Here is a 22,738-nt window from a genome sequence, read left to right as displayed (position 1 = left end):
ATTTGAGTGATTGCAATAACAAGGAAAGCAAACAGGTTAGAGAACACATATTTCCTTTTCTTGAGACGCACACAGTTCAACTGGGGCAAAAAATTCTGAGCACTTAGTGTGTGTGGTAGTCTGCTGGATGGGAGGGTTCAGTCTTCCATGGGCAGCAGGGAACATGGGGACTATTGATCAATCCAGCTAACCTGTTAAGTGATGACATTTAAGAATTATCTGCATTAAGTATACACTTATTTGTGTGGCTATTGCTACTTATTGTCTAGTTCTCCCATTTCAACTCTAGACCCTGGGAGACCAGCGCATCCCAAAGGAAAAGGTCCTTCATGATGGAGTTTCAGGCAGTGCCTCTAGCCATGTCCCCTCATCCACTGCGTAGATGACTACCTAGCTCTGATTTCCAGTCCTGGGATGGACTTTGACAAGTCCAGCTGGACCCTATTGGGGTCTATATGGGGGCTGACATGTTTTTGATCATTTCTACTTTCTCAGTACCTGGCACATCATAAGCACTTATACATTTTTGTAGAATCAATGACCAATTAACAAATAAGTGAAATAATGGAACTAAAGCAATTAGCACAGGGCCAGACCAAAGCCAGGGAACTCACTCAGGCTTTCTCTTCCCATATTTTTCAGATTTGCAAAATAATCCAGGACTTGGTGACCTCTGACCTACAGCCTTATCTCCAAACTCTGCCAGGTAGGACACCCCACCCATCCCTGGGATACTTGATTTTTACTAATTTTTATAAGTGCATACATGTACCTTATAAAACCTTACATGGAAGAGAAGTGTTGAAAGTTAAAATTAAAATCCCCTTTTTTTCCCCAAATTTTCTTCCAAGAGGTAACCTATTTCCCTTGAATGTACAAATATAAATATACACATACATAAGCATATGACTATCCATTCACATATGTATTCCTTTTGTTCATGAATATATGTGAATATGCATAATTATGAATATATATATTAGTCTATAATAATAGAGACATTGTTCTTTTGTAACTTGTATACTTTGGAGATCTTTTTACATCAGCACATATAAATTGATCTCATTTTTTAAAACTTTTGTGTAGAAGTTAATACGGAGAGAAAAGTGCCCAAATCATAAGTGAAGAGTTTTTAGAAACTTTTCACGAACTGATCACATGCACGTACCAGCTTCCAGATCAATATACAGAACACGACTGGCCTTTCAGAGTCCTCCCGTGTCTCCTTCTGACACTACCCACCCCTCAGGGTGACCACTAACCCAGCTCCTGCTAGCAAAGATTAGTTTTGCACTTTGTACATCAATGGAACCATACAGTAGAGTCTTTTATCAAGAGCTGGAGGCTTTCTCTATTCAACTTTTTTTTTAAAGGATACACATTTTATTTATTTATTTATTTATTTTAATTTATTTTATTTATTTTTGGCTGCGTTGGATCTTTGTTGCTGTGAGCGGGCTTTCTCTGGTTGCAGCGAGCAGGGGCTACTCTTCGTTGTGGTACGCGGGCTTCTCATTTTGGTGGCTCCTCTTGTTGCGGAGCATGGGCTCTAGGCGTGTGGGTTTCAGTAGTTGCGGCACCGCGGGCTCAGCAGTTGTGCCACACGGGCTTAGTTGCTCCGCGACATGTGGGATCTTCTCAGACCAGGGATTGAACCCATGTCCTCTGCACTGGCAGGCAGATTCTTAACCACTGTGCCATCAGGGAAGCCCTATTCAACTTTAAAATATGAGGTCAATCCATATTGTTGCATATCGTGAATTCATTCTCCTGCTGTGTAATCCACCGTGTCCATGTCTCTCCATTTATTTATCTATTGTACTATTGAAGCCCATTTGGGTAGTTTCAGTTTTAGACCATTGTGGGTAGGTGCTGTGAACATTCTAGCTCCTGTGGATGCATGTCTTTGGGTATATACCCAGGAGAGAAATTACAGGTTCTTGTGGTGCGCATAGGTTCAGCCTTAGCAGATCCTGCCAAACAGTTTTCCAAAGTGGTTTTAATAGACCTCTTTTTTTTTTTTTTTTTTTTTGGTTACACCACGTGGCTTGCAGGATCTTAGTTCCCTGACCAGGGATTGAACCTGTGCCCCCAGCAGTGTGAGCATGGAGTCCTAACTACTGGACCATCGGGGAATTCATTTTAATAGCTGCACAGTGTTCTATCTTAACGGATGTCTCCATTTATTTAATAAGTCCCCAGCTGCTGGATAGGTAGGTTTGTTGCCATCCTTTGCTATTGCCGACAGTGGGGCAGGGAGTGCCTCACACCACCTCTTCCCCTTCAAATGTAGCAAGTGGAAGCCCCAGATCTCGGCTACACACATAAAGTTGGCAGAAACAGGCCCTGGCAAATTGTTGAGGTGTACTCTCATGCCTTGGCCCCCAGGTCCTCCACACTCACCTGTTGACATTCCCCTTCAGCAGAGACCCAGGCAGGCACAGACACCCAAGTGCTTGGGACAGAAAACTCCCGTCCCTCCAGGGCCTTGGAGGGGAGTCTCTGGGACCTTTGGACATGGCCCAGCCTTCCTGGTTATTTGGTTCGTACTGGTAGGAGGCTGGTTTCCCGGAAGATCAAGGTCTCGGTTGTAAACTTGGGGAGCAATAGCTTTGGCTGGAGAGTTTTTCCTATTGTGTGGCTTCCTCGGTGTGGAAGAGCTGCCAGACCTGAGTTCCTCCTGCCCTCAGGGTATGTGTGTGTGTGTCTATGTGTGTGTGTGTCTATGTGTCTGTGTGTGTGTGTGTGTGTGTGTGTGACTGTGTGTCTGAGTATGTGAGACTCGAAACTGCTCAGGCTCTGGGCTAAGCATACCAGCCGCCTTGTGGCTAAATCACCAGTGGAACCGAAGAACCCATGTCATCTCTTTCTTGGCAAAGGAGTTCTTTGCCCCCAGCACTGGGCTGGGTGGAGGGTCTTAAGGTGGAGGGGCAGGGGGCTCTGAAGAAAGTCACAGAGAGTGTGGGTCAGCCACAGCCCTCACCCCTTCTGCCTCGCCTGCCTCCTAATTCTCCCCCTCCCCCGTTCAGTCACCATGGAGATGGACATTTTTGCTGGGATTGATTACAGCTTAATGGAGGCCCCTCAGGCAACAGCGGAAATACTGGACGTGATGCTTAAGGTAAAAGGGTCTGGGGCGGGGGGCTTGGGCGGGTCCAGGCCCGGTGCAGGGTTGCCTCACGGTCAGCCCTTCCTGGGGCCTCTTGTTCTCCTGGCTTCAGATCTGTCCTCATCTCCCCGTGGTTCCCACTGTGTCAAGGGCAGGGCCATATGGATTGCTGCGTGGTGTTCCCTGAGCCAGGATCCTCCCACGGTGTCTTTTTTTTTTTGGCTGCGCCTGTAGCTGTGGCGCAGGGGCTTAGTTGCTCCGCGACGTGTGGGATCTTCCCAGACCAGGGCTCGAACCCGTGTCCTCTCCATTGGCAAGCGGATTTTTAACCACTGCGTCACAAAGGAAGCCCCTCCCAGCCTGTCTTACATCACTTAGGCCTTGAAACTTCCCTTCCCCCTTCCTACCCTCTTTCACCTTCCCCACCAAGCAGGTGAGGTCAATCAGAGCTGGCCCTCAGTGGTGTAGGGGAGCTGGCCAGGAGGTCCTATAGGTTAATAGACCAAAGCTTCTGCGGATCTTTTCATTAAGGGATTCTGGATACACACTTTGATCCAAAGGAAAACATCCTTTTTATTTTTAAATTTTTATTGGATTATAGTTGATTTACAATGTTGTGTTAGTTTCAGGTGTACAGCAAAGTGTATCAGTTATACATATATCCTCTTTATTTTATGTTGGGGGTAGGAGTTTTATTAATTAATTTATTTATTTTTGCCGTGTTGGGTCTTCGTTTCTGTGCGAGGGCTTTCTCTAGTTGTGGCGAGCAGGGGCCACTCTTCATCGCGGTGCGCGGGCCTCTCACTATCGTGGCCTCTTGTTGCGGAGCACAGGCTCCAGACGCGCAGGCTCAGTAGTTGTGGCTCACGGGCCCAGTTGCTCCGCGGCATGTGCGATCCTCCCAGACCAGGGCTCGAACCCGTGTCCCCTGCATTAGCAGGCAGATTCTCAACCACTGCGCCACCAGGGAAGCCCCCCTTTTTTTTTTTTTAAAGATTCTTTTCCCATATAGGTCATTACAGAGCATTGAGTAGAGTTCCCTGTGCTATACAGCAGGTTCTTATTAGTTATCTATTTTATATATAGTAGTGTGTATATGCCAGTCCCAATCTCTCAATTTATACCTCCTTCCCTTATCCCCTGGTAACCATAAGTTTGTTTCCTACATCTGTGACTCTACTTCTGTTTTGTAAATAAGTTCATTTGTACCCTTTTTTTTAGATTCCAAGGAAAACTTATTTAATGGTGGAGTTTCAGGCAGTGCCTCCAGTCCATATTCCCTCATCAGACTCTATAGGCAACTACCTAGCTCAGTTGTCCAGCCCTGGGATAGACTTAGAAAAGTTCAAATGGAGTCTATCTCTCTCTCCAGGGTGAAATTTTTAGCCGTGATCACCGCTCCCCGGTTGCCTTCCTTGCGCCTGTCATGAGCCTTCCTGAAGAACACAGCCGAATGGTCTACTTTGCCATCTCTAATTATGCCTTCAACACCGCCAGCCTAGTTTATCACAAAGTGGGATACCTGAACTTTTCCATCACAGATGACATGGTGAGAATCATAGCACAATACCTCCCACAAATGACACTGTCTCCTTCCTTCTTTCCTTTCCACGCATTTACATCAGTGAAATAGTAAATTATGACTAAGAAGAAAGATCAAGAGCAGGAAAATATAAGTTAGTACGATTTCCCTTTTCACTTTGGCTGCCAGGGAGCTCAAAGTCAAAGTTCTTTCTCCCTTAGAGCAATTGTGGAAGACTTTGTGGCTTGCTTGTCTGTCTTTTACTTTTCCCTCCAGACTCGATCTGTTATTCTAATTCATACTTTCTTTCATCCTGATGGTCTGTGGAGGTTTAAAAAAAGATTTTAGTGAATGGGGCAGGACAATAGATACACTGATAAGTGCATAAAGTTACATAGAATAGAAAATAAAGACCAAGTTAAAAGTAAAGCACAATTTTATAAAGACACTGGGCCCCAAAATTGATTTTTTTTAATATCACGAATCTGTGCAGGAGCTTCCTGTAGCCAAAATGGAAAGGGTACATGATTTAGTGATTCACAGCAAAAAGGAGAGACAAAGTCTTCCAAGCACTTAGCTCTAAAATAACTGTCTCTTTGTATAAAGAGATGTGGCTTTGTATAAAGGTACTAAATTTTAGAGTGGATCACGTGGTTAATATTTCTTTCAGTTTCTTTAATATTTCTGGGGTTTAGATGGATGTTTCTTGCAGCTCTTTGTAAAAGCTGAGGCCTCGTGAACAACGCAGGGAGGTTGGGGGAAACACAATGCAGTCCAAACTGGATGGTCCAGCGTACCCTGATAATAAATTGAGGACCAGCAGTGATGGATGGAGTGACATTTGTCCTTTGACTCACCCACACCCAGGCCTTTTACTTCTATGGCCATGTTTGAGTCACCCTTCCCACCTGTGGTACAGTCCTTTCTTTCAGTGGGTGGGATCACGGTAGCTGTGTTTTACTGAGCGCTCACTATGTGCTAAGCCTTGAGCTAGATGCTTTGTACCCACCATTTCACTTAGCCCTCACAGTGACCCAACAAGTGGGGACTATAATTATCTCCATCTTATAGGTGAGGAAGTTGGGGCTCAGAGAGGTAAAGGCACTCACCTGAGATCACATAGTCACGAAGCCAAGAGTCAAACCTAGATCTGCGTGATTGAAAATCTCACCCTTGTGGATCCTCTGACTGAGTCCTGCGTGTCACTTACGGCCCAAGGAGAGCAGTCAGGATCCCAAGGACTCGTGTGCTCATGGTGAATGCAGAACAGGCATCTCGCCATTGCCATGGTAACCCTGAGCAGTCAAGAAGCTACATTATTGGGCTTCCCTGGTGGCGCAGTGGTTGGGAGTCCGCCTGCCGAAGCAGGGAACACAGGTTCGTGCCCCAGTCCGGGAGGATCCCGCAGGCCGCGGAGCGGCTGGGCCCGTGAGCCATGGCCGCTGAGCCTGCGCGTCCGGAACCTGTGCTCCGCAACGGGAGAGGCCACAACAGTGAGAGGCCCACGTAGCGCAAAAAAAAAAAAAAAGAAGCTACGTTACTGAATATCCCTCCACTTCCCCAACTCTCTTCAGACCTTCGGCTCTGGCCAGAGCACCTAAAACTTCTTTGTGTCCCTTTGCTGCAGGTTCCGCCTACTTCTAACATCCGCCTGACCACCAAGTCCTTCCGCACCTTCTGCCCCCGGGTAAGGCTTCCCTCAGCCCTAAGGGTGCAGGCTGAGCCCCCAATACTTCAGGGGTTTTCTTTAAAACCTCCACACTCCTCTCGGCTTGACCAAGAGTCAGAAGGCCAGCAGTGGGGCCCCCAGTGAAGGCCGTGGTGCTACAGGTTTGGGGACTCCCTTCCCTTCAAGGCCCAGATAACAGAGGCCTGAGCCCTGTGTCTCGTGGGACCACAGGCTGCCCAGTCTTTTGTTGATGATCTCTGACAATACCAAAATACCAAGGAATGCCGACATGTCCCACAAAATGTATCCTAATTAATAACACCAAGCAATTACAGAGGGCGTACTAGGGGTCAGGCACTGTTCTTGGTGCTTTAAAAAATTATTTTTTGGGGCCTCCCTGGTGGCGCAGTGGTTGAGAGTCCGCCTGCCGATGCAGGGGATACGGCTTCGTGCCCCGGTCCGGGAGGATCCCACATGCCGCGGAGCGGCTGGGCCCGTGAGCCATGGGCGCTGAGCTTGCATGTCCGGCAACGGGAAAGGCCACGACAGTGAGAGGCCCACATATCGCAAAAAAAAAAAAAAAAAAAAAAAATTATTTTTTGAATGGATAATAAATTCTCATTGTTCAAGATTCAGAAGACATAGAAGGTTATAGAGTGGAAAGTCCCATCCACTCCTGTCCCCTAAACATCCAGTTCACACCCTGAGTCTGTCAATATTATCAGATCGTACACATCTTTCTGGGGCTATTCTATGTATATGTGAACAAATGTATGTCTTTCCTCCATTTTTTTACACAAATGGAGGTATATTTTACACTCCCTTTTGTACCTTACTTTTTCCCTTAGTATACCAGGAGATGATTCCATGTAGGTAGATAAAAAGCTTCCTCACTCTTGTTTTCTTGGGAATCCAGTCTGCCATTGTATTATGGATGGACCATAGTTTGGGTAATCAGTCCCCCATGGAAGGACATTTACGTTGTTTCCAGTCTTTTGCTACATCAGTGTTGCGGTGAATAACCCTGTAGCTTGGTCTTTGCTGGACTAATCTCTTCATGTTCAGTATCTCATTTAATCCCACAGAAATCCACCTGTCCTGTCCCCTCTCCCCTACCTTCTGAGTCCCCCCAAGACACAGCTCAGACAGGTGGTAGTGTTTAAAGTTCCTTGCAGAAGGCTTGAATGATGGCTGAGAGGAATTATAACGGTGGGAAAATGGTTGAACTTTAAATACTGCGGTACCTGGGTCACGTCCTTCCATAACATACCCTCACAGCAGGCCCTTTCTCTCCCTAGAGCCCCACAAAAGCCCAACCTGCCAGCATGTTGTCGGAGCTAGCTTTAGAGGGACCTTGGCTTCATCCTGGTTCCAACATCCCTTTTGCCCAGAAAGAGGAGGAAACTCTCCCTCTCCCTTCCTGCTCACATCATAATCAACCTGACACAAAAGCAGCTCAGGTCACCTTGTTAGTCAAGTGGTTTACCTCCTCCACCTTCTAAAGAGCTCCCTTTTACCACTGAATGTAGATTTTATATTTGCATAACCAAAGGCTCATGGGATTGTCGTTCCCCCACCAACTTCCCCCGTAAAAGGAACAGTCTTGACCCCAAATTAAATTCTAATTAAAAGGAAAATTGCCAGCTCTTTGAAATGGTGGGATCTAGGTGTGTTGTGCTTCAAAAACATTGGTGTCTGGTCTTGCATGTGCAGTTTACCTGAGTGTGATGGGGGGTAGAGAGAAAAAAATAGCTCTCACCCATTGCCCAGGGAGGGGTGTGGAGTGAAAAAAAAAATCAGCCTAATCTTTCTGGAGGACAGCTTGGCAATCAATAACTGGCAGAAGCTTTAAAAATACCCCTGCCTGGGGCTTCCCTGGTGGCGCAGTGGTTGAGAGTCCACCTGCTGATGCAGGGGACGTGGGTTCGTGCCCCGGTCCGGGAAGATCCCACATGCCGCAGAGCGGCTGGGCCCGTGAGCCATGGCCGCTGAGCCTGCGCGTCCAGAGCCTGTGCTCTGCAATGGGAGAGGCCACAACAGTGAGAGGCCCGCCTACCGCCAAAAAATAAAAAATAAAAAAATAAAAAAATAAAAAAATCCCTGCCCTCGGACTCAGCAATTCCATGTCTAGGAATGTATCCCCCAAAATAATAGCCAAGGGTACACAGGAGAGTGGTCTTTAAAATGGCAAAACCTTGGAGACAACTTGATGTGCAGTAATGTTAGATCAATTGCAGTACCCATGCACAGTGGAATACAATGCATCCATGAGATAAATGACACAGACTCCATATGTCTGACATGGAAGGATGTCCAGTTATACCTTCAAGAGAAAAAGGCACAGAGCATTTTGTGGAAATTAAACCAACCCAGAAGTGTTCTCAGCTTGATCTGACTCCCTCAAGGTTCTCCCAGCAAACCTGCATGTTTCCTTCTCTTGACATAATTTCTTCATTCTGCCCTCAGTTAGCCAGACTGTACCCCAACATGAACTTAACGCTCCAAGGCACAGTGGTCTCTGCCCCGTTCCTGAACTTCAGCCCTGGGAATCTGTCCTCAGCTGCCCAGTTGGAGATTGAGGCCTCTGTGCTCCTGCCCAACTCCATCAAGGAGCCTGTCTTCCGGATTGGTGTGGTAAGGTTCAAAGGCTTGGCAAACATTGCTCCCTTTTCCTACATGCTTTTTCCCCCACTGCCCACCTGGCTAATTCCTTAAGATAGATCTCAGCTTAAGTATCACTTCCTCAGATAGGCCTTTCTTGGTTGCCCTTACCCCTGATCTACCTTAGGCCCCTTGTCATTTTTTTTTCTTGTGGCACCCTATTATTTTTCCTCATAGGAGTTATTGTAAAGATACCAATGTAGCTGTTTGCAGGTTTATTTGCTTAATGTATGTTTGCCCAACTAAGTGAGTCTGGGCTATTGTGGGGAGGAAGGCATAGAGAGGGGATCTTTGACCTGTTGCTCTGCTCTGTAGCTATATCTGACCCCTGAAGACTACATTTCCCAGGCTTCATTGCACTGACTTCCAGCTAGGTCAGCCAATGGAAGACACTGTCAGGAGAACAGAGGGTGGGAGGAAGGAAGAAGCCAGAGTATTTCTTCTCTCTTTATCTGGGACAGAGACTCGGGCACTGACTGTGTCTCCTCCATGGTGCCTCCCCAGTTCCTCCCTCTGTTCCTCCAGTCCTGGGGTGGAAGCAGCTTCCCACCTCTGCTAATCTCTGAGCTGCCTCTCCAGCTCTTTTTTAACTTCTCAGCAATTCCATCATTTGTATAACCAATCCCCTGTATGAAATTCCCTCTTGGTTAAATATTAAGAGTTGTGTCTCCCTTCTCAATGGACCCTGTCAAACAGAGAAGGGATTCTGAGTTTTTTGGGGGTCCTGCTCACAGGATGGAGAACTTTGCTCTCTTGTTCCAGGTTTGAAACTCAGCAAGACAAATTTCTAGAAGAGTAATTGCTCCCAGATGTTATATCTGCAATTTGATATTGTTGTTATTGTTATCAAAATTGTTGTCAATATATTTTATTTTATTATTTATTATTTTTATTATTTTGGTAAAGCAGAAAAGGATAGCTTTATTGCTTTGCCAGGCAAAGGGGAGCACACCAGACTTTGCCTTGAAAAACTACGTGTCCCCAATATATTTTAAATTAAAACATAAGCTATTATTATTACTATTATTATTTACTAGGGCTGAATCTTGGCCCTGAGATAGCTAGAAATGGTCCCTTTAGAGATCTCCAGGCATAGGCCTCTATACCTTCCCTTGGTAGTATGTTCAAAGTTTAATTGCTATCATAGTCAGCAATTTCAAGTAAAAATGTTCAAGTCCAAGTTCAAATGTTTATTGAGCACCTATGATGAGCTTCCCGGGAGTCTAATCTAGTGGGCAAGTTCCTGCTTTAACTCAGTGAGATATTTGCTTAGAGGAGACAGCCAGTCCTCATAGTTATCCGTTCTGTACATGACAACCTCCTTCATTTAGACCTGTTTCTTTCTCCTGGAATTACCAGGCCACTAATGTGTCTGTCATGTTGACCTTCAACACCAGCAAAATCACTGGATTCCTGAAGCCAGCAAAGTAAGTCAGCCTCGTGACTTACATGGGGGGCACTCAACTGGGCTCCATCTGACGCTTCAGCTGATTCCCTGTAGCTGGAGGTGGGATGTAACCAGATCCCCCTGTCAAACCGTGGGGCCCACGGTTTGGGAAGGAAACTTAAATTTTACCCCAGTTGGGCCCGATTCCTTTGGCCAACTGGATCTGCCTCCATAAACTTCCTTTTCACCTAGCCCCCATTACTTCCAAATTTCTAAAGAATTTACTAACACTGCTTTTGCTTAATCTATGAATTTTAGACACCAGCAATATTGACTTCCTGAAATTATAGAGACTGAGTTCTTTTATGCTACACACTTCCCCTCTGCAAGTCTTCCCAGTAAGGTTGTATCATTGTTTTTGGTTCCTCAATCACCTTTTTCACTCTCACTGCTACCACACCCTTGGCCCTGTGCCTTCTCAAGCTGGTGTCTCCTCCTTTCTGGGGATCCCTACATTGCTTAGGTTTCCCTTGAACATAATGCCCACATCTCTGAATCTTCTCTGATTTGTTATAGGATACAAGTGGAACTGAAAGAATCTAAAGTTGGAGTATTCAATGTAAGTTATTATTGTTTTTATTTATGAAATGATTAGGGTAATAATTAATTTAGAGTATTTACTAAGCAATGTTTTGGCACCTATAATAGAAAATAGAAAAGAAGAGCTACTCTCTGCCCTAGAAAAGCATAGAAGTTCTTGAGGACAGGAACCATAGGGCAGAGGAACAGTTACCTCCCAATATAAGAGAGTATAATTAAATCATCTATTGGACAGAATTCTTTTAACTGCAAAGAACAGAAATCCAACTAAAAGTGTCTTAAGCAAACAGAAGGAATGTATAGGGTCATAACCAAAAAACAAAAACAAAAAAGCTAAGGCTAGAGGTCTCGGGTATAGCTAGATCCAGGTGTTCAAATTAGTACATCAAGAATCTCTCCCCAAGGGAAGGGGAGAGGGGTGATATAGGGATAGGGGGAAAATGGTTATTAAGTGATTGTATAAAATCATGTGTGTGAAACTTTTGAAAATTGTAGAGCACTACAGAATTTAAAGAATCTTCCATTCAATTTTTTAGAAAGAAAAAAGAATATATTCCAAAAACAAAAAGAATCTCTATCTCTCCATTCTGCTTTCATCTGTGTTGGCTTCATTCTCAGGCAGGTTCTTCCCAGTGGTGGAAAACTCACAAATTTCCTATAGTTTCTTTCTTTTTTTAACCCCCCCCCACACACAAAAAAGCCCTCGTTGGATTAATCTTAGTCATGTGCCCATTCTTTAGCCAGTCACGTGGTTGGAAATTGGACAAGGTCAGTTGGCTGAGCATGGGTTTAATCTACACTCCCCAAGCCAGGATTTGCAGTCCCAAACCACACGGACTGAGATTGGAAAGGAGGGTTCCCCAGGAGAAAATAGGGACTATTATTAAAACAAAAGGAATTGAATGCCGGGCAGGCAAAACCAAAAGATGATTTCCACAAAGAAGAAAAAGTGGTGAAATAGATGGCGCCATATTAAAGGAGGAAAATGAATGGGAAGTTTTATGTGGGCTGAAACAATCGAGGAGAGATTTCTGAAAAGAGGGAATGTGGGGTGATGGCAGCTGCTCAGAAGCCAAGGAGGAGATGGAAAGACTTTAATCTACAGTAGTTGGCTTCCTTTTTACCATCCTATGGATACTGGTTCCCTCTGACCACACTTTACCTGCCCCCCACTTCCCAGACTTTCCCTGAAGTAGAAGTGGAAAAAATACATCAAGTGTGGGGAGAAACATTGCCCACAGGGACCTTGAAGGATGACTCCTTTCAGAGAACAAAGGCTAAAGTGAATAATGACACACTAATACTGTATCTGTGCATGGCATGTAAAAATGTTCTATGAAGTAAGTTATTCATATGTAAAGAGTCACAAAAAGACATCGTATCATGTTTTCAGAACATCGACTTTAAAAATTAAGACCTTTAGGGCTTCCCTGGTGGCTCAGTGGTTGAGAGTCCACCTGCCGATGCAGAGGACACGGATTCGTGCCCCGGTCCGGGAGGATCCCACATGCCGCGGAGCGGCTGGGCCTGTGAGCTATGACCACTGAGCCTGTGCATCCGGAGCCTGTGCTCCGCAACGGAAGAGGCCACAACAGTGAGAGGCCCGCGTACCGCAAAAATAAATAAATAAATAAAATAAGACCTGTAGAATCAGATAAATCTGGATTCAAATTCAGACCCTGCTGCCAGATTTCTAGCAAGCCACTTTCATTCTGTGGGCCTCAGTTTTCTTATCTGTGAAATGGGGACATTAATATTAACTTCGAAGTGTTCTAGTGAAAATTGAATCAGGTGTAGATGTAATGCTCTGAGCCCTATACCTGGCACATAGCAAGTGTTAAAAGTTCGGTTTCATAATTTTTGTTTTGACTTAAAAATCTTTTTTATTATATAAGTAACTTGGGAAAACATTTCCACTGTAAAAAGAAAAATTAACCTACTAAAGATAAGGCTAAGCCAAACCTTGATGTTCTTCCTGGAGGATAGATAGTTGGGCGTGTAGTCTTCCAAATTTTTCTATCCCTTTGTACACATATAAATGTGCATCTCAAAATAGTTTTATCTTATAAAGTAGTAGCATGATGTAGGTATCTACCTGAAATTTGCCTTTTTTCAAGCCTTTTGCCATGTCGACACATACAAAACCACCCCACCCACGGGGTGGCCTCTGTGGAGGTTTGTTGGTGGGCAAGATGGTACATGTGGTTATGGTGTACCTCTCCTATTCTCCACCAGGTGGAGCTGTTGGAGGCGCTGCTCAATTACTACCTTCTCAACACCCTCTACCCCAAGGTCAATGGTAAGTATCGCTATGGATTTTTCCAAGTCAAGAGTGGACACTGCTCTTTCGGGGAAAGAAAGCTGGGACCAGGGCTCTCCAGCAGGCTGTGTAACCTTGGGCAAGTCACTTCTCTTCTCTGAGCTTCAGTGGCCTGTCTGTGAGACGGGAGTGTTGAAGTCGGCCTCACCTCATTCCAGGCCTCTAAGGAGGGTTGAGAATAGGGGCAGTTTTTGGAACACAGTAAACCTCCTCCTAAGAGAGAAAGAGGGGCTCACAGAAGTGCCCACACACACCCTGAAGTGACAGGTGAGACTGAGAACCAAGTTAATATACGGGGTACAAGGCAGCCCACCTCTAAAATCACATTCCCCAGTTAGTTGCCATCTCCCTGGTCAAAAAATAAAGCTTAAAGACCTAAACCCTCTTTCCATGAGACCCTGCTTCATTTGGCTACAGTAGAAAGCAGGATGCAGGTGGGGGGCAGAGAGCAAATGCCCACTGGATTCTTATCATGAGTAGACGCTGCCCCATCCCTGCCACTGTCTCCACAGAGCACCATGGCTGAGGGCTCAGGCTCCTCTGTCAGTCTGCCTGGCATCAAATCCCAATTCTTCCACTTTCTAGCTATGTAACCGAGGACAGGTTACTTGGCCACACTCTATGCCTCAATTTCCTTATCTGTAACATGGGAATAATAATCCCAATCTTTGGTGATAATTAAATGGGAATATACCATGTATAGGGTTTGCAGAGAGGAACTTTTTGGTGTAAAATTTTCTCTGTAATTATTTATTAAGAAATCTCTCTCGATGTTCTGCCTCAACCTCCAGATAAGTTGGCAGAAGGCTTCCCCCTCCCTCTGCTAAAGCGTATTCAGCTCTATGACCCTGTTCTCCAGATCCACAAGGTCAGTGGGTTCAGCAGGGTTCTGAGGAATTGGGGAGGGGGGTTGGTTAGCTTTCCTGATTTGCAGGCTATAACTCAGTAGGTGGGACCCAGCCCAACCCTGCAGCTGGGAAAGCCTCCACGGGGGTGGGATGGTTCAGGGTCAGCTGGATGCCACGAAGCCGACCACGTGTTCTTTAGAAGGGGCACCTCTATGGGGGCAGGAGGGATTTGACACAACCTGTGTCACAACTTTCCACCCCCTGCCGCCCCGCCCCCCGGCCGTGGGTGACCTGGGAGAACCTCAAGACCAGCTCGTTTTAAAAATACAGCAATCCTAGCCATGCCAACAGCTCAGGTTCTGAAAGTCATTTGTAAGTTTTTAAAATTTCTTCTAATTTCTTGGGAATTCCCTGGTGGCCCAGTGGTTAGGACTCAGCACTTTCATTGCTGAGGGCCCGGGTTCAATCCCTGGTCTGGGAACTGAGATCCCACAAGCCGTGTGGTGAGGCCAAATTTAATTAATTAATTAATTAAAATAAAATTTCTTCTAATTTCTTAAGTGGAAGAGCTTTGACGTATTAATAGATACATGTTTGGTGTGCCGTCCCTCATAGACCCATTGCCCCACCACACTCATGGCTTGACTTCTGATGTACTTCCTTCCAGCCTTTTGGCTCCTCCAAGCATTTTTTGAAATTTCTTGTTATGGATAGTTGCCTTGCTAGCGCTCAGACCTGTTTTCTTTTGGTTGCAGTCTAGTCTCCCTTCCCCCCACCAATGTTAAATTCTGTCCCAAGCATGCAAGGGACCATAATTTACTTAACTATTTGAATACCAAGGAATATGTCTGATTCTTCACCAGACTCTCCACTCTTCTGACCAAGCATTTTATGCGCCATCTGTGCCCCACAGTTCAGGTTATCTTTCTAGAAGAGCATCCGTAAAGTGGGATGACTGGGTTGGCAGGCTTGTGAGCATTAAAGGAGATGCTGCTTTGTGCCTGGTACATAGTCAACATCCAGCAAACAACAGCTACTAAAGAGAGGGACAGGCAGCAGAGTGATCAGGAACATGGAAACAGAGATCAACTGAGACATTTGAAAAACAAATATCCAGAGCCCTTTTGCGTCCAGAGATACTCAACATCCAACTATTGTGGAGAGTTTATAAGGAGTGAGACAGATCATTGTTCAAAGCAAGGACTGAGTGACAATTCATGCAGCTGGCCTCAGTTTTCTCCTGTGTAAAGTGGGGTGCAGCTGGGCAGTTATGAAGATTAGAGCTTCTAGCTCAGTTTGGCACAATGGAAGTCATTAGAAGATTTGTTAGATTGACCCTTGAACAACACGGGTTTGAATGGCCCCATGTCCGTGTGTACGCAGATCTTTTTCAATAATAAATACAATACTATGGTACTAAATACAATACTATGGTACTACACCATCTCTGCAGTTGGTTGAATCTGTGTATGAGGAACTGCGGCCTCGAGGAACCGCGGATATGGAGGGCTGACTCTGAATTATACGTGGATTTTTCCACCCGTCGGTGCCCCTAACCCCGCAGTTGTTCAATGGTCAACTGTATAAACTATCATATCCATTAAAACTTTGAGGTCAACTCTGCCCATGTGTTTGACCCCCAAAGGCAGAGGGTGGGTTGCTGTGGGAAAGAATTGGATTTTGCTCTGAGTTCAGAATTCCCACCCCTTTGGTGATGGAAACTTACGAGGAAGTAGGAGAATAAACCCCAGCAGCTCACAGTTTTGTCTTATTCACCAAGGAGAGAGAATTTAGGTGACACAGGGAACATTTATGAGGTCTGCCAGGAAGCAGCAGCTTGGGAAATGACAGATAAATTGCCACCTTAGAGAAGGTAGCTAGCAAAATCTGTGCTTTATGGAGACCTTGGGAACAGAGGCACACGCTCGATTTATGCACTGACCTGGTTTCTGGCAGAGCTTGTGCTTCCCCAGACGTGGGCCTCCCTTTAAATCAGAGATGCATCTTTTTGGAGTAGAGGATGCTTTTACCATCCTGTCCTGTCTTGTCTCTCCTAGGACTTCCTGTTTTTGGGCACCAACGTCCGGTACCTGAGAGTTTGAGGACAGGGCGAAAGACAGGGCTTGGGGGCCACAGCTGGACTGCCAAGTTGCATTTCCAGATGTGCAGCATATTCCTGGAGATTCTGGGAGAATGAAGACCATTTCTGTTATCAGCTCTGGGGGCCTGGCTTCTGTCCCCACACTCCTCCTTTTCAGCACGTACACCCACACCCCATCTAACTCTGGATTTTACTTTCCCACCAGGACGGACCGTCCTCCCCCACTAGCCTGTACTATCTTTAAGGGCAGGCACTGTCTTTTTTATTCACCATCGGATCCCTGTGCCTAGCAGAGTGCTTGCACTTAGTAGGTCCTCAATAAATATTTATTGAATGTCTCAATGAAGGAACCATCTGGTACTCTAGCTGAACCTCCCTACTGCCAACCCTCTGTTACTTAAGGGGTCTTTGGATGGTCAGCTCCATCTGTGGTCTTCAAGGATGAACCCTGACCACATTCCCATTTCTCAGCGCTGCTGCTGTGGGAACCTCAATGAGAGAACATGGGATTCCACTCCCTGCTCAGCCCTGGACCTGGTGCTGATGCTGGCTCTCTAAGACAACTGTCCATCTCAGTTTGGGGGCAGTTCATGGGTAGTTCATGGGCTCATTTCAGTACATGCTCCCTCTCTCCCTCCCTCTCTGTCTGCTGCAGACACAGGAGCCAGTGGGTCTCCGGGAGCAAAACCTCAGCCTCCTGCTGCCCTCCCCATTGAAACGGGTGTAAATTAGGAGGAAATGGATCTGTCTAGGTTTTGGGTCCGACCTGAATAAAAGACTCATCCAACTGTTGTTTATGAGCCCCAAGCCTGGAGGAAGAAGCCATGATTTCTAATTACTGAACAACCAGCCTCTGATCAGACTTTACCAGTCATTTCCAAGTTATGTGGTTGGGCCCCCAGGGACTGGAAATCAGACAGCTCGTTGGATGCTCTCTTAATTGTGTAAATGAGCAGGTGGATGGAGCTGCCGGCTAGCAGATAATTCACAGGGAATAGACCCATTTACCCTGTGTGTGACAGAGATGCATTCCAATATGGGACCATGCACTGTCACCCAACTGGAGGCGGGGTGAGCCATGGCTTCGCCTCGTCCCTTTTGTTCACTTGTCTGCCACCATCATCCATCCTGTGATGGACTGTGAAGGGCTCGGCTTCATCCAGCACTGGCCACGTGGCCTTGGACCAGTCCCTTTCCCCCTTTCCCCCACTTTATCCTATAAAATAAGGGTGATACTAATACTAGCCATGTCCTAGGACTCTTATAATGATGATATTAGGTAATCCATGTAAAAGGATTTATTTAACCCTAGTAGGGATTCAAATATTTATTGGCTGGATATGCTTACTGAGCATCCTCCTGTTTGCAGGCACTGAGTTGGTCAGCACAGGGGAACTAGAGACAGCACAGACCCAGTTCCTATGTCTGTTTTTCAGGCCATTGCCTCACCGTGGAAAGAGCCAGTCCTGACTCCAACTTACTTGCTTTGGGCCTCGGGGAAAGGCCTCTCTAAAGCCTGTGTCCTCCCCTGTCAAATTTGCTGGGAATACCTCCTTGCAGGGTGACTAGGGACTCAGTGGGTTCACGTCCAGCTTCTGGGGGTGAGCGGAGGATAGGGCATAACCAGGTCCTGGTAAACAGCTGATGGGATTATCACCTGCCTGCTTTTGGGCTCCCCAGAAGCAGACTCTGAAACAAGGAGGCAGGTACAAGTAGTTTACTGGGAAGAGGATCCCAGGGAAATAACCAGTAGAGGAGAGAAAATGTGATGGTGAGGGGGATGGGCTTCCCTGGTGGCGCAGTGGTTGAGAGTCCGCCTGCCAATGCAGGGAACACGGGTTTGAGCCCTGGTCTGGGAAGATCCCACATGCCACAGAGCAACTGGGCCCGTGAGCCACAATTACTGAGCCTGTGCATGTGATGAAGAGTGGCCCCCACTTGCCACAACTAGAGAAAGCCCTTGCACAGAAACGAAGACCCAACACAGCCATAAATAAATAAATTAATTAATTAAAAAAAAATTTGTAAAATAAAAAATGTGATGGGGAAGGGAAGGCAGCCTTTAAAGTGTTCACGATCAAACCAATTACCACCTTAATCCCACTCGGGAAACTCTGGGAGCCAGTATCCACCCAAGGGCTGAGATTGCCGGGATGCTTGTACATCGTCTCCCACCAACCACTGTTTGAGGGGAGCTCCTGGGGACATTAGTTGTCTGTTTCTTCTAGTCTGGGCAGGGCGGGCTCTAGCAGCTGTAGAAACCTCTCAGGCAAAGAAACGCAAGTGCCAGCAAGTAGAACTCAGGTTGGCGTGTGCTGACTGGTAAGATGGGTGGGGCCCACGCGTGGCTGTACAATAGGGTAGGAGTTCAACAGCTCAAAATTCTGGATGTGATATGAGACTGTTTGCCACATTGCCTGGAAAAGCTGTGGGTTGGTCTCCTCTGCATATTTTTAAGAAACTCAGCCTAGTTTTCAAGCAAGCCTTCATTTCAGAGCATTCTAGAACGCTCCAGGACATTCCAGGGGATGGCCCCAAGAAGGGACTCCGGGAAGCTCAGGCACGTACTTGATGAGTACAGGGCAGCCAGGTTTGCTATGAAACAGGGAAAAAAAACCAATTCTTTGTGAAAGAACAAAATATTTCTCATTCACAATGCAAGGAAAGGCCATTCTTACCCAATGAGACTGAACACATTCATTCAGTAACAGAGCCTCAAGTTAGTGTCATCATGTCTTGCTGGGGTAGCTCCAGGACAACCACTGCCAGCCCTGGGGTCCCCTAGCAGGTTCTGACACCCTGAAATCTGACTATAGACATGCAAGTATCCTCAACAACTCAGACCTTATAGGAGGACTGGCCTTGGGACAGCACATTCTGATATTAATGATCAGAACTCTGGGCTATCAAAGAACCATCGAGAGATGATAGAAGAACCATTGATAGTTATGGTGCCATAGAGCTCACGCCCACACAAACTAAGACGCCACCCTGGAGATGCTGCATCTCCTGGTTACAAACTGACTTCCCCTCTGCGCTTCACTAACTTCCCAAGAGCCCTCCTACAGCTACACACTGTTCCACACTTGTGGACATACAAGACAACTTCCTCTTTCTTAGAGATTAATCGGATTTCCTGGTGGGGATGGACCACAATTTTTTTAACCAAACCCCTACTAATGGGTCCTTAGGTTGTTTCTGATATTTGGCTTTTATGAATGAGAAGTCCAGCTCCTTATTTTAATTGAAGTCCAGCATTTTAACCGAAAACTTATGTGTGATTTCTGGGGCCTGACCATAGGCAATTACAAAGGCTTTACCTGACGACAGGCCTCGTGGAGGAAAGCTACCCTCCTCATCCCAGTCTCGGTGCCCAGACAATGCACTGTGGTCTCTGAGGGGAGTTGCAGTCAAGGACTCAGGCACCCTGGACAGTTATGCTCTTTGCATATTTGCATTCCTAGCCCAGAAGCCTTTGTTCCTAAGTTTTGAGGGTTTTTTAATAAATTTATTTATTTTATTTTTGGCTGCATCGGGTCTTCGTTGCTGCATGTGGGCTTTCTCTAGTTGCAGTGAGCGGGGGCTACTCTTTGTTGCAGTGAGCGGGCTTCTCATTGCGGTGGCTTCTCTTGTTGCGGAGCACGGGCTCTAGGTGCACGGGCTTCAGTAGTTGCAGCACGCAGGCTCAGTAGTTGTGGTGCACGGGCTCTAGAGCACAGGCTCAGCAGTTGTGGCGGACGGGCTTAGTTGCTCCGTGGCATGTGGGATCTTCCCAGACCAGGGCTCGAACCCGTGTCCCCTGCATTGGCAGGCAGATTCTTCACCACAGCACCACCAGGGAAGCCCTTGTTCCTAAGTCTCTTTACCTGAAACCTTAGGCAGAGGTTTTCAGAGGCCTTTGCCAAGGACTCTGTCAGGGAAAGAAGGGGGAACCTTGAAGATATTTTCCCCATAATGACTCACACTCAGTACTTTTCCACTCCCAGCCCTTACCCCCTTCCCTCCCCCTGCCTCCCTGGCTCAAGGTCCAGGAACCTGACAGAGGTTTCTTTTTGGGGATCCTCATCAGTGAGACGACCCCAACACTTGCACCGAAACCCCTGATCCACCTGCACCTTGTTCCATGGGTGAAATGGAACAGGGGCGTCGGTACTTTCTCTGGTTTGAGCCGCTCGCTTATGCTATTGGAGTGAGTGACTGAAGGTTTCGCTGTAGTTTTCGTTTTGGCTTGTTGTTGCTTTAATCAACTCCTCCGACACCTGGCAACCCAGCTCTCTCCAGTTCAGCTGAACTCTTGACAATAAATAGTGCTTCCGTGAAAAACTTTACCCATACATCATTTCTTATTTATGCATCCATACAAACATAGGAGCACATACATCTGTGAAATAAATGTCCAGAAATGGAATCCAACCATTTAAAGAGACCCTTCTATCAATTTAGCAATGGTGTGTTTGCTCTCAGTCTCTCCTCTTTCACCCTCCCCACTCCTCCTGAGTATGCAGGGGAGGGGACTCACATGGGCTCACAGCAGTGGCGTGGGGGAGGGTTATGTAGTAAAGAATTCACCTTGGCTCAGAGAGGGGGCTGGTCTTTGCCCTCAGCCCCTGAGAAGTCATCTCTAGGCCCTTGGGAAGTCCTGCCTGCTGAGAATGTCTTGTCTAGCTGGGGGCACTAGACATGCCCGACAGTTAACGGTGCGATCTACGGTGGGGACTTTGGGTGACATGGTACCATCTGGACCTCCAAAGGGGCTGCAGATGGGGTCAACCACGTGGGTGGTCAACCATGTCTACAGATGGAGCCCCAGTAAAGGCTGGACACCAAGGCTTCGGTGAGCTTCCCCAGTTGGCAACACTGTGCATATTGTCACACTGTGATGCTAAGAAAGTAAGGCCATCCACGGATCCACAGGGAAAGGCCAACAGGGAGCTCGGTGTTTGGAATTTTCCTGGATTCTGTTCTCTGCCCCTCTTCCCCTGGCTGACTTTAATTGGTATCCTTTCCCTTTAACAAACCGTAACCAGGAGTGTAACAGATTTCCGTGAGTTCTAGAGTCCTTTTAGCCAATTATAGAACTTATGGGTGGTCTTGGGGACCCTCAAACTTGCAATTGATATCAGAAGTGAGGGTGGCCTTGTGACTGTGCTACCTCTAACTTCACAAGGGGTCTTGTATTCTCTGGCTCCGAAACACTGCGGGCCTCAGACTCTGAGCACGAGGCCAGTGACACTGATATCTGTTCTCTGTGGTCTGACCAGGCCTGGAGGGCCCTCATCTCCTGCCCCCCTGACTCATCCCCAGCTCTGCTCTTTTTGGTGCTACAAGTCCTGTACTGGTTGGGATCCCTAACTTCAAACTTCAGAATCCACTCTGGTTAATATAAGCAAGAAGGAGGTTTCAGTCTCCAAGGATTTGAAGACCATCAGTGGTTGCCATGAGCCCCGAGTATATGCCTTTGGTCCAGACCTCTCTTCTGAGATTCCGACCTGTCCCATAACTATAGGCTTGATATTCACCTCCAGCTGACTGGATTAGGGGGCTGCACCTGGCTCATGTGACAAAGGAACCTGTCAAGGTATCCTGAGGATTTCCCTTGGAGTCTGGTACATAACTTCCCTCACAGCACATCTACGTGGGCCTGCTTCTCCCAGCCCACAGAGGACTAAAACACAGCAGAATAGATGTCTGCTTTATGGCCACTAAAGAACCCAGAGCTGGATTCTCTCCACCCCTTAGAGAAGGCTTTCCTCCCACCTCAAGTGATCTCATGGGACCCTTAGTGCAGACCTATCATCACAAACCCCAGGGACAGGTAGGCTGTTTTTGAAAGGATGCTATCACCACTGCCATATCATCTTGGGGTGCAGGGCTAGTCCCAGAACCATTACTGGCATCCCCCAGACCCAATCAAGCCCAGGTTTCTTTCAGCCCTACCCCTCCACCCCCAGCTAGCTTTCTATGACCTGCGGTTCAATCAAAAGTGCCTCTCTAAGAACTCCCCCTGACAAAATCCAGGTGTTATCAGGAATGTGGAGCAACTGGAACACTTGTCCACTGCTGGTGGGAATGTAAATTGGTAAAACCATTGGAAGGATAAGCTACAGTTGAACATGGATGTGCCCCGTCACCCAGCAGTCAGACACCCAACTGAAATGCCCAGCTATGTTCACCAAAGACACATACTGGTGTGTTCATATACACTCTTCATCATAACCCCCAACTGAAAATAACCCAAATGTCCATCAGTAGTGGATGGATACGTGGTGGAATATTCGTACAACAGAATATTAAGCAGCGGGCTTCCCTGGTGGCGCAGTGGTTGAGAGTCTGCCTGCCGATGCAGGGGACACGGGTTCGTGTCCCGGTCCGGGAAGATCCCACATGCCACGGAGCGGCTGGGCCCGTGAGCCATGGCCGCTGAGCCTGCACGTCCGGAGCCTGTGCTCCGCAATGGTAGAGGCCACGGCAGTGAGAGGCCCGCGTACCGCAAAAAAAAAAAAAAAAAAAAAAAAAAAAAA

General features: G+C 46.8%; 1 protein-coding gene and 1 non-coding gene across 2 annotated transcripts in view; both read left to right on the top strand.

Annotated features, from left to right (window-relative positions):
• LBP (lipopolysaccharide binding protein) overlaps positions 1-16,556 on the top strand; it is a 28,884-nt gene extending 12,328 nt beyond the window's left edge. The window contains exons 6-15 of the mRNA XM_007447711.1: positions 643-706; positions 3,030-3,121; positions 4,482-4,658; positions 6,259-6,318; positions 8,767-8,934; positions 10,321-10,388; positions 10,925-10,967; positions 13,184-13,247; positions 14,060-14,136; positions 16,174-16,556. Coding sequence (XP_007447773.1) covers positions 643-706; positions 3,030-3,121; positions 4,482-4,658; positions 6,259-6,318; positions 8,767-8,934; positions 10,321-10,388; positions 10,925-10,967; positions 13,184-13,247; positions 14,060-14,136; positions 16,174-16,218 — 858 coding nt within the window. The 3' untranslated portion in view covers positions 16,219-16,556. The remainder of the gene's footprint in view (positions 1-642; positions 707-3,029; positions 3,122-4,481; positions 4,659-6,258; positions 6,319-8,766; positions 8,935-10,320; positions 10,389-10,924; positions 10,968-13,183; positions 13,248-14,059; positions 14,137-16,173) is intronic.
• Positions 14,525-14,597, top strand: TRNAE-UUC (transfer RNA glutamic acid (anticodon UUC)). The gene has a single exon. It is a non-coding gene; the product is annotated as a tRNA-Glu (tRNA).
• Positions 16,557-22,738: the final 6,182 nt, after the last annotated feature.

The sequence above is a fragment of the Lipotes vexillifer genome, unplaced genomic scaffold (genome assembly GCF_000442215.2).
Source record: "Lipotes vexillifer unplaced genomic scaffold, Lipotes_vexillifer_v1.1 scaffold397, whole genome shotgun sequence".
Lineage (NCBI taxonomy): Eukaryota > Metazoa > Chordata > Mammalia > Artiodactyla > Lipotidae > Lipotes > Lipotes vexillifer.
The sequence above is the reverse complement of the archived record's forward strand: the minus strand, read 5'-3'. Positions and strand labels throughout refer to the sequence as shown.